This window comes from Helianthus annuus, chromosome 3, assembly GCF_002127325.2.
Source record: "Helianthus annuus cultivar XRQ/B chromosome 3, HanXRQr2.0-SUNRISE, whole genome shotgun sequence".
Lineage (NCBI taxonomy): Eukaryota > Viridiplantae > Streptophyta > Magnoliopsida > Asterales > Asteraceae > Helianthus > Helianthus annuus.
In genome coordinates, this window is record NC_035435.2 from 144,142,474 (window position 1) to 144,155,177 (window position 12,704).

General features: G+C 39.6%; 1 protein-coding gene across 1 annotated transcript; it reads right to left on the bottom strand.

Annotated features, from left to right (window-relative positions):
- Nucleotides 1–452: 452 nt before the first annotated feature.
- Nucleotides 453–929, bottom strand: LOC110929841. The gene has a single exon (XM_022173029.2). The coding sequence runs from the start codon at nucleotides 927–929 to the stop codon at nucleotides 453–455; it is 477 nt and encodes a 158-aa protein (XP_022028721.2).
- Nucleotides 930–12,704: the final 11,775 nt, after the last annotated feature.

A 12,704-nucleotide genomic window follows, 5' to 3' on the forward strand; every position in this document is an offset into this window, starting at 1 on the left:
TCAACCATTAACTTAAACACTCTAAAATTCATAAAACAAAAATAAACAAACACATATAAGTTGATAACAATTCAAACCCATTTCCCCCTAATAACATAACAATATCATATACTCTCCATGTGAACAAAACGAAAATAAAAATCAAACAAAATTTTCTCCACAAAGATTGCTTGAAGCAAAGAAAAAGAAATAATCATTAATAACAATAATTTACAATGAATATTTCTCCTCGAGTCAAGAAACACACTAAATCAAATGTAGTAAAAAGAAAGTATCCAAACAATTACAATAATAATAATTTCACTATCTTCACCAAAGATTAACGGAAAATTAGAGAAAACCACCGTTTTCTTCTTGTATCATCATCCTTCTAATCAATTTCATCAAATCCTCCTTTAATTCCCAAAAAAAAAAAAAAAAAAAAAAACCAAATCAAACCGTGTGAAACAACATTAACTCGAAAACGTCCATTTCCAGATCTTAATCCTCAAATCCACATTACATTTCGCATCCGTCACCGTCGCCGCCACCGCCGCCGCCGCCGTCGAGTTACCAGACTTACCACCACCGCCACCGCCCTTCGGAACCAAGCTATGAATACCTTCACACACGATCCGAATCCCAACTTTTTTGCTTTTAATCGACTCGATCTTCACTTGCGTTTTCGTATCCAGATAAATCTTCAACGGCATTCCAGATTTCTTCTTCAGATCTGCGCTGATCTGATTCACCGTACTCGATTCCAGTAACAGATTCGCTCCGTACAGCTGCGACCGTACAACCGTAATATTATTCGGTTCACTCACAAACGAGTTCACAAACGACCCGTTAGCAATTTGGGTATCTGCTACAAGTAAGTTAATCGTGATCGGATCGTAGAAAAACACCACTCGTTTGTTGGGGTTTTTCGTTGAGAAAGTGAGATTCATGTTTGATGTTAGATGTGTGACGTCATCGGCGTTTGTTGTGAGGTTGAAGTGGGAGATTTTGAGTGACGTAATGTCGAATGTAGGCCGGTGCGGCCGGTACAAGAGATACAGGATGCAGCCGGCGATGGTGGCGATTAATAATAAGAGGATTATTATTAATATTGACCAGAAACAGAATAAACAGAAGTAGTTACGGCGGTGGTTGCGGTGGTAGATGGTGGGGTTGGGGCGGTAAGGGTGGCGGTTGAGGTTGTTAGGGTGGGGTTTGGTTGGTGGTGGTGGTGGTTTTGCGGTGGTGGTGGCGGCGGCGGTGGGTTTGTCTGCCATGGTTGACTGGATGAAGAGGTGGTGTGATGAAATCAAGGTGAATGAATAGAGGGGGTTAAGTAGTTTCAAAAAGTGATTAATTCTCCTGAAAGTGCAAATCGAAAGGTGACAGGTGTAATTTATTATTTTAATCGTGGATCACTAATCATTTTATATTTTTTAATTGGAAATAGGAAATTTTGGTCACAGTGATCGCAGATATACTTTCCTTTTGTATAACGTAAACTATTTAGATCTTTACCAAAATGGCAAAATGTGGACAACGAGCGTGTAAATGACATTTTGTGTGTGAAAGTGTCATTCGAAATTACGCGGTTTTGAGCATTGTCTACGATTACACGATATCAGATATCGGTTTGAAGCTTCATGTTGAAGTTTATACCTATTTTGAGATCCTATACAACTAATTATTTGAGCACATATTCAAGTGTGAAAGTGGTCCTTCCTCTCAAGATAGGGTGCATAAACAACTTGTAGGATTTGGGTGATGATCACGATATCATAAATATTTTTTTCTTCAATTTTATCATTCCATTCATTTTAGATACAACAAACGACTAACTAGAAGTGTATATGATCGTGCAAATCAGTACTTTCTTCTAGTATCAACAAGTACATATTTATTTCAGTAGCGGACACATGAATTATTTGTTGGTGGTGCGGATGAATAGTTTAAGCATATTTTCAAAGAGTGCAATCATGTTTTTTGCCTAAAAAAAGACTAATTTTTTTTTTCAAGTGGTGCGCTCGCACACCATGGGTTGCGCTGGTGTCCGCCCCTGATTTACTTTTAGTAATAATCAACATACCAATGGCTTGACACATAAGGGTTGAAGGTTTATAATATCTTAGGAGCAAGAGCCAACTTGCTGGTAATTTTTTTTTTCTTTTTAATTAACTTCAAAACACCAACCCCTTTATTTGGAAATCAAGCCTTTAATAGAATAAAAAAAACACAAGATTGAATGAACCCCGCTCAACTCTTTTTTTATTATTACACCAAAGCACACAAATCACAATAACTTTAACCATCTATTTATTACTAAAGTAAACCTAAAACTTACTGAGAACCAAGTAAATAGTTATTAAACCCAAACTAGAAAAATATATCCTATTAAATAAAATACTAATACTTATCCCAACCTAATAACTAAATAATAATAAATTAAACCAAAATTTTTATCTTTAACCCTTTTGAATTATGTTGAACCCAATTCAACTACGAATATGATTAACCCTTTAATCTCGCCCTCAATCCTAATCCCTTGATTAAGCCCTGGTACTCGAGACAATCTTGACGTTTCTCGGACCCCTGACCTCTACCTTGGAGACATCTAATGTCTTCACGGTTTGAACTTCCATTGCACTTTACTTGATGCGAAAACAGGGTAAACCCTCCTTTGATCGTTATTTTTATCACCATGTCACACTCCTCTTTGATATGCCGTCGCTAACATCAACTACCAACAAAGACAACAGACACATGTTAACCTGTCCCTCGGTCGCCAAATGAATTCCTAAGCCCATCGCTATTTCGTTCCTTCCATGACACGCTCGTTGGTTTTTCTGCCAAAAAAATCAAACTCCCGACTGTGATTTTCCTCATTAGCTAGAAAGAGTCTCCGATAAAAATAAAACACGATCAAACATGGGTTAAATCTTCGGTTTCTATTCAATGAGCCCCTGCTAATTTATTGAGTAAACTCGTTGCTTTAATTCTTGACCCGCCAATCGCTGCCAAATACTACAAGAACGTTAATGTCCAAATCAACACTCCCTTTGCAACATTGGCTGACCCGAACGACTTCGCAACTGCTGTTAACACCAGTCAACAGCCCTCGCCGTCTGCGATTCACCACTGAACCGGCTTTTCATCGCCCAAAACATCATAAATATTAACTAATGATGGGGGTAGCCCAAGCCTCAATAATATGACTAAAACACATAACAATTGTTTTGGTCAAAAATCACACAAGGATAATGTAACCAAATATGATTTTGTGAGGTGTGATGCTTGAATTAATGGACAAATGTATGAACAATGAATGAATAAAATGAATGTTGGACACAAGGATTTATACGAGGAAAAAACCCTTGATCAATGTATGATCTCCGGCACAAAAAACCTCGGGTGATGGAAACTACCGATCACCAAATATATTAAACAAACAATGGTTACAAATCGGGATGATAACAAGCTTGGTACAAGGATGACTAGTGTGCAAAATGTATGTAATCGCCGAGAGTAGTTTAGAGCTCGAGTTCAGTGTGTGTTTTCTAATTGTTCTATCTAATCAATCTTGTTATCCCCATTTAAATATAGAAATAAGCTAACAAACTAACAATCCGAAAAAGATGCTAGCTTCCCACGATCTTCATAACGGTCACGAAGGCCATGCACGTGTAGAATTAGAAGGCATATTCCCCTGGAATCTCAACAAGACAAAGTCCCACTCGAATACTCCTGCAAAACAAGTTTAAATATAATGGAAACAATTGTTAGTATAAGGATAATAATGAGGATCCTAGATCCTTATTCCTGCAACGTCTTCTGAGGATCCTTAATTCAAACTGAACTGAAGATCCGTGATCCTGGCTGCACTTGAGGATCCGTGATCCATAAGCTATGAAAATCCATCCCTAACAACAACCTAAAAGGTTAAATGGTTAAAAGGTTCAAAACACGTGAGTTATAGTGAGCAGCAAAAGTAACAAGTACAGTAATCAGTCACATCACTGATAACCCACCAACTCTTCTCTCAGCCGCAAAAGTGGCATGTGCAAAAGAGAACACTCTTTTACCCACAGGTCCAAAGCCTTCAACCCCTAAACGGGTAAGTCTCCTACTGCAGCAGAGGTTCACTAGTCAAAGGTTTCCCCTTTGGGAAGAAGCTTTCTCTATAAATGACAAACCATGTCATTTATTCCATACATTCCGATCAGCCCAGATCTTCCTTGATCTCTGATCTTCTTTCTTCCCCCTCGAGAACTTGCTTCAGGCATGCTTCTCTTCTTCACTTCAAATAACATAACTTCACTAACCCAAACATCTGAGGCTGAACTTCTTTCAGCCAAAGATTTCAAGTGAATAATAACATAACTAGTGAACCTCCTCCTACGTCTAGCAAGCATAGGGGGACCCCGCGACCTGCGTTAGGCAAACTTCAACCCTTGAAGTCTTTTGCCTAACCAGTCTGTCCACTACCCTTGGTCTCGTATTTGTTGTAACAACAAGTTGGCGCCCACCGTGGGGCTACGCCGCTTATTTTTCTCAAAAAGACCAGTAGTGTCTCCATTCTCTCTAAAATCATCATGTCTGAAGGGGAATCTCCGGGAGAGGCTCGAAATGGTTTGATTTTTGTTGATTGGAAGTTTAAACACCCGAATTGAAGCACCGTTTTCGTGGGCTGGGGCAGTATTTCGAGATAAGTTTTACATCAATTGACTCGTATCCTCGTTCCGATCAAAATTCCTAAAACATCGGTTTGTAATTCGGAAAAAAACTTAACTTCGTTAAACTATTTTAACGGCGGACTATTTTACAAAAAAAATTGACCAGTTCGGATTATTGTCGGCTAATATCTGACTTGGAATTATTATCGGTCAAATTAAGTTAGGTGAGATTATTTATTTCCATTTCGCCTTTTCACCCATTAATTTCACTAATTGAATGGCGTCTACCATCGTAAATTAGGAATCAAGTGAATTACATGCGTTCCATCATAATCAAGTGAATTACATGCGTTCGTGTGATATCAACCAATCCAATGCAAACTCATGTTGTGATAAATTTCATGCCAACAACACCGACCCACTACACTATAATCAAATCAATAATAATTCACTTTTGAGATCATCTCTGTGCAGTGCCGGTATTACGCACCACCTTTTGCTTCAATATTATCCCACCGACAAAATTAATGTCCAAGAGGAAGTTACAGGTGCTTCTGCAATCACCTCTAATTGCCGAACTCACCGAACCTTCATGCCATTTTACCTCCGTTGGCTACTTCTCCTCCTCGGAAAACGACTCTCGAACCGCTAAGCTCTGAAACCAATTACGGAAATCAAGGCTTTATCGAAAAAAAAAAACACGAGATTGAACGAACTCTGCTAGACTCTTTTTTACTATTACATCAAAATACACTAATTATAATAAAGTTTTTTTTGAACGGCCAACAAACTTAACCCCGAGCACTCTCGGGGCACCCACTGGACAAACGGAGTACTCCGAGAGTAACCCGAGTCCACCACCAATTCCGGGGAAAACCCGGTAACCCACCCGCCCATAGGCACGACGGTGAAATTACCGGTAAAACCCGTTTGGCTCAAGGATCCAACCCAGGTTTTCCTGGGTCTCCCATCATTGCCCACCAGTGCCTCACTCTGCACCAAGTGAGAGTCGAACCTGTATCTCTCAAGAGAAATGCAAGCCCTCCACCACTTGATCTAGAGATCATTGGCTAACTAATTATAATAAACTTAACCATCTAATTATACTTAACTAAACCCAAACCTACTATGACTCAAACATCAAATAAATAACATTAAATCCAAACTAGATAAATATATCCCATTAAATAAAATATTAATGCTTATTTAAACCCAATAACTAAATAATAATAAATAAATAAATAAACCAACCTTTATCTTTAACCCTTTTGAATTATGTTAAACCCGAGATCTTTAACCCTTTTGAATTATGTTAAACCCGATTAAACTCCGATTAGGATTTACCGTTTTCTTTAGGCGTGTCAACTACAACTTCAATAATACATGATTGTACGAACAAATCTTCCATCATTTTTGTCAACTCGTGAATAATCTATATTTACGTTTGAATATCAAGAATTCAGTACTAAAAACTTCAACATTTCACTACTCGTTTTTTACCACACCTAAATCCATAACATAACAAACCTATGGCAATTAACACCTAGAGAGTTTTCCAAATAAAATCAACCATCTAAATAAAAAGATGTACACGAATTAAAGTTCATACGCGACTACGTTCATTTGATTTGGATACATTAGAAAAAAAAAAAAAAAAAAAACTCATACGTGAGCTAAAGGTAGATATGCGACCATTAAGTCACACATCTCATAACTAGATAATTGGTTTTCGTTGACATCATTATAAAATATAGCATACCACCATATATTTATTAAATGTACTTATTTGATGTGATTTTATTTGGTCATCTGTGAGGGACCTTACGCCATTGTATAACGCTGTGTTTTTTAGTTTAATAAAGGGAAGAAAGAAAGTATACGGAGGAAAGAAAGTTTATCTTTCGAATTTAGAAAGAAACAAAATTCTTTCATTCTCCCACATCTCCATCTCCATCTCTTTCTCTCTTTCTTTCTCCCCATAAAAAAAAAAAAATCTTTAGAACACCATAACTCTTTTCTTTCCTTCAAAATCTCTTATCCTCACTTTAAAATAAAACTCTGGAACACAGCGCGCGCGCGCCGGGGGGGGGGGGGGTTAGAGATCGAAAAGAAAATGTGATGTCGCATTTATGAAAATTCGCGAGTTATCTCGCTAGGCCATGCGTAACGGGGCACTGCAGGGGCGTGAAGGTGCTTGATAACGCCTCTAACATCGTCCCCTGGGCGTTATAGGAGCATGAAGAAGGATGGACGTTTCTCATATGACGCCCAATAAAGAGGAAAATAGAAAGTAATAATTAAAAAAACATTAAGGAGCGTTAACCATTTCCCATTTTTTAAAAGGACATTATGATACTAATGTGGTAGAAAATGTCCTAGATCTTAGAGATGATCACAAAGCATCCCCATTGAAATTCCCGCATTAACTAAATCCCCATAATTTAAGGGAAAAAAATCGGTTTTTCACCCATATTTTTACTCTGTTCCATTCTCCAAAATAGGGAAACTTAGGGACTCACCTCTGACTCTCTATGGCTGTATGACAACATTTAAATGATTAAGTGCTAAACTAATAAAAGGTCTAAACTATTAAGTGCTGAACCAATAAGAGGTCTAAACCATTAAGGCAAATGTATAACCAATTCAGATTAGAGGTCTTAACCATTGAGACTATGTATAATGTGATGTGCGTTAAGTGTGATATAATTTAGATGTATATTTAAGCCCTTTTTACACTTTTAGCCAAGTTTTAAATTTATAAAACACGATATTTACTAACACTAAACACACATATGGGCAAGTGCACCCATCGTGGACATAGTATAGTGTTGGTAAGATACCGAGGTCGTCCAAGGACACAAGAGCTTTTAGTACCGGTTTATCCTCAACGTCTAATCAAATCAAAAAGAAGTTATAAAAAATTTTTAAACTATGAAAATAAAAACTAACTAAATGCTTAAAATTAAAATAAAATAAAAACAGATAGACAAGATGAATCACTTGGATCCGACTCGTGTATTAGTATAACCTTTGATTATTTTCGCACTTTTGCACTTGTTTAAGAGATTATCTTAGTTATTGTAGTAGGCCCCTCTTTTGAAGGTGACGTTACCCTCAACCCAGTAGTTTGAGTCAGCAAGGATACAATCCTAAAGTGTTGGATTATTGGAAGATAATGAATTAAGTTATTAATGCAAATTATGGTAGGCCCCGCTTTTGGCGGTGACGTTACCCTCGGCTAAGTAGTCTGAGTCAGCAGGGATACAGTCCTAAATAGCCGGGTTATAGTATTAATAGTAGTTAACTTATGAGGGGGTCAAAGAGTTTGGTTCCCCGCCATCCAATACCTTTGGGCATTGAAGGAGATCCTACTAAATTTGACCCAGGTCCCTTGCAGGACCTCTAAACGCTGAACAAGGGCAAGACCCTTACCAAAACGTTCCCTTAACCCCCGACCAGGTAGCCAACATACCTCCATATAGACCGTGGAGATATGAATGGTGAAAATCTTTTATTTTATATAGACAGTAAAATAATGCCAAGACACCACGGACAAACGATAAGGAAAGATCACCTTCAACATAAGCAACTAGTTATTAAAGTCATTAATACAAAACCAAATAAAAAGTGCAAAAGATTAAAAATAAAAAGTATTATACTAAACACTTGTCTTCACCAAGTGATGTAAGAGACTTAGGCAAACATGGCCTTGATTGTCAAGAACTCTTACGATCAATCTTGGATCCCGAGACGACTCACACACTCTATGATGGACAATGGATGATGGTGGTGGATGATGGTGTTGTGATGGTGGTGGGTAGTGGATGAAATGTGAGAGAGGTGGTGTACCAAGGGATGAGTTGAAATGGAACCAAGCACTCCTATTTATAGGCTGAACAGAAGGCTGGGCACGGCCCCGTGTCCGCTGGACACGCCCCCGTGCCTGTCTGACACTCTCTCTCTTCATTAATTGTAATTCGCAATTACAATTAATGCGCCTGCTGTACATTCGCCACACCCCGGTGCTCACTGGACACGACCCCGTGGTGGGCAATAGAAGTTTCTATAGGTTTGTCTTTTCTGCTGCTTCTTGGGCACGGCCCCGTGCTGGCTGAAGACGGGGCGTGTTCAGTCTTCTGACTTCTCTTTTCTGCTTGGGAAGATGGCGTTGAGGGGTCAGGCAATCCACTTTTGTTCCTTTTCTTGTATTTATGTTAGATTTAGCTGTCTTTTTGCTTCTTTTGTGAATTTGAGCTCATTTTATCCTGAAAATACAAAAGGAAGACAAAAACACTCTTTTTCCAACATTAGTACTTAAAAAGGGTTAGTTTTATGCCTCAATTGATGTAATTTATATGTTGCATTTTACACACATCAAATACCCCCACACTTGAACTTTTGCTTGTCCTCAAGCAAAACTCTTTAATATGTGGCTCACACTCCCAAATGGAATGGGTAGAAGAGAAGGTTTTTGGCTTGTCATAGAGTGTCGGGAATCCAAGATCTTTTTGGGTTTTATTTTTATTTATTTACAATCCTATTCGTTATGATTTGTTTAGAACGTTTCATAGGAGAAATTACTAATTTGGGCATAACATGCCTTTTTTTAAAATTCCATTTATATACAAGTTCACATACCTCACGGGAGAAATCACTCACACTCGGCCGAAGGTGTATTTTTAGTGAATCACTCGAGAGCGGCGTGGAACTTATTCCTACCATAAGCTTGCCAAGCAATCAATCCTCCTCCTTTTTAACTTGTTACCTTTGTAAATATCAAGAGGACTTTTTGGGTATAGGCTTGGGCTAAAGGTGGGTGAATGGGTTAGTAGAAAATGGCGAAAAGCGTAAAAAGCGGCGGTTTTCGTAAAACACTTTGTTTTAGTGACTTTTTATTTCGAAGTATTTCTCCAAACAAGCTTTTGTTTTAATAGCTTTGTTTGTTTATTTCTAACTTCATCATTTTTATTTTTTTTAGTCACACGAAAAACCGAGCTTGTTACTAAAATAAAGGGTGAAAATAAAAAGGGTTTTTTTGGTGGGTGAAAAGGTTTTAGGGTAAAGAAATGAAAGGTTTAGGCTCAAAGGGGTTAACTAGGGGGATTTTGGGTAGGTGGTAAAAAAAATTGAAAATAATGGTGTAGAAAGAAAAATGGTTAGTCCTAATGCCTCCATCATTTACTTACTTGGGTTTAAGTCGGTAAGGACCGGGAATGAATCGTCGTGGCAAGTTCTAGAGTCGTAAGAACCAAGCGGCTATTCACACAAGAAACGAAAAATGAGCATTTAGTCTAAAGATGTAAATTTGTATGCTCAATAAAGGCTCAAAACTCACTTTTGTGGGAATGGGTTTTTATGTGATCAAGTATATATAATCGAATTTTAACCAAGCTTGTCATGCCGTTTCATAATTTTCTTATGTTGGTTCTTTTTATCACAACGCTATCGGTTGTAAATTTGTAAAAATATAACCTTTTTAGAACTTGTTATTCCCAAATTAAACCAAGACAAGTGAAAAAAAAAACGAAAAGTTTTTGAAAAAAATTTGGGGTGATTAGCGGTTCCAATAGAGTTTTGTGTAAGGCTTGTTAATAGGACTTGCAAAATTTCAAAGTTTTAGCTTCCCCCCCCCCCGCACTTAAATTACACATTGTCCTCAATGTGTCCCAAAAATAAATTTTTAGGTTGATTGGATGTGTAATGTGGTGTTAAAAAGAAAAGATTTATGTTACTGGCAGTCTGGACACGGCCCCGTGTCCGCTGGCCACGACCCCGTGTTGAACTGCCAGTAACGAAAACTTACAGAAGGCGAACACGGGGGCGTGTTGGTTAGACACGGCCCCGTGCCTGGCAAAAATTTGCAGGACATAACCAAACAGCAGGTCTGGGAGGTGAACACGGGGGCGTATCGGCTGGACACGTCCCCGTGTGGACAGTCTGTAAGCCTAAAAAAACAGGTTTCTTCCCCCCGGTTTCTCCATTTTGGGCGTATAAGTGCTAAGGTCTAGCACTCCAAGCCTTGGTTTGTACCTGTTTCATCACTTAATACCACACCAAGCAACACAAACATCCTACATTACCATAGTTAATTGTCTCAAGCATAAAGTAAAAGAAAAATAAAACGGAAAATAAAAGTAGTCAAGGAAAGTAAATTGTTCAACACTTGGCACGCAGGCCATAAACTGTTCGATAGAAAAAGGGACTTAAACCTGTGGGCTCGCCATCAACCCGCTTCTGTTCCTTCAAACCTCCTACTCTATGTCTTCATCGCTATCATCACCTCCATCCCCATGCCCCGCCATATACTCTTGGATGCTACCGATATCGTCTTGTATATCGTTGATGTTGCGTTCAATAGCTCCGACCCGGTGGTATGTGTTGTTGGCGAGGTTGTAGGCGTTCCTGGTACACATGAGGTTTTCCTACAAAAGATCATGTAAGCTTTGGAAGTTAGGAAAACCGCCTCCTTGTGAGGAGGATTGACCCGGATCACCATGGGGTTGGTATTGGTAGTGGTGAGGTGGTGCGTGAAGAACTAGGGCCTCCTGTGGGTTCCATGCATAGCCTTGTGCCCTTTGGAAGCTCACCGTCCCGTCTTCCGCCTCATAAAGTAAGTTCATGGCCCGGCAAATGTGGTAGTCAACTCATCCCGACCATGGGCTTCTTTCAAAGGACCTCGGAATTCGCGTGAAATGCTTGAAAAGACGGTACACCCACCCCCCCCCCCGAAGAAGATAGGTGTTGGAGCGCGAGCAAGGCGATTGAGATGCATGTTTCGTAACAGGAGATATGGAACATCGAGAGGCTTCCGGTTGTGGATACAGTAAAGGACAACCAAATCTTTCAACCCTACAACGCCACTACTGTCGTGACGTTGGTTAAGAGAGTAGGTGAGGAGCCTGTGAATGTAGCGGTAGAGCGGGTCCCTCAGCTTAGTACTCTTGGTGCTGCTAGGGTTGTAGATTCCTTCACCGATTAGAGCCCATGCGGCTTGACGTTCCTTTTCATCCAAGTCTCGTAATCCCTCGGTATTTTCCTCATTTCCCGATTCCTCTTCCCCGTACAGTCCTATTATAGATCCAAACTGTGCCATGGAGATCGAGTACTTTGTCCCGCCACACCGAAATGCGACCCCTTCAGTGTCGAACGGGTCACACCTCGAAGTAAAGGTGAAAGTACTGTAGAACTCCATGGTGCATTGATGCACCGATCGGAGCCGAGTGTTCAATGCAACTGCTAGTGGTCCCGTAACGATGTTGTTGAATCGGTCCAGTTGGTTCACCATGGTTAACAGGTCCGTGCATGCTCGCCTGGGGTACTCCTCGGGTCTCGTTTGAAGTATTTCGTATCTTGCCCTAGCATCGAGCTCGCTTGCATTGAACCTTGTGAACTTAGCCATCTGAAAGAATACACCAAAAATTAGCACGAAACAATGAGATTTTAAAAGAAACTGCAAATAGTAGGCTGGACACGGCCCCGTGTTCAGCGGACACGGCCCCGTGTCCAGGCGTCTGTAACCTAAAAACTTCATTTTTCGTCCCGGTCCCGAAAATCTGAAAACTTTTAGCCAAGTAGTTGCGGTTTCCCCCGAAAATGAAACCCTAAGTGTCGTTTTTCCCAAAACAACCCGTTTACCCTTCCAATTTCATCTTTTTCGGTTAAAAAACAAGGGTTTGAGGTTTTAGTGAGAAATCGAACAAATCTATCGACAATACAAGTGTATTTACTTCCTATTATAGTAATCTAAACTAATACTAACAGATTGCATCAAAAATTTGAAGTTCGATCCGGATGAACTTGAAGAACCCTAGATTTTTCCCCAAATTTTTGATGTTTAACTACATGCAAGTAACTAATCTAACTACTAATGATGATAGAATCATACCTTGATGTTGTTAAACGTGGAGGTGACGTCGAAAATCTGCGGAAAATCGCCTTGGACCAGAGCGTTTTCGGCGAAACGGGGCGTGTGCAATGAGGTAACTGTTATGAAAAGAGGGTTTTATCCCGACAGTTGCCTCGACCCGGCCCCGTGTCCAGTGGACACGGCCTCGT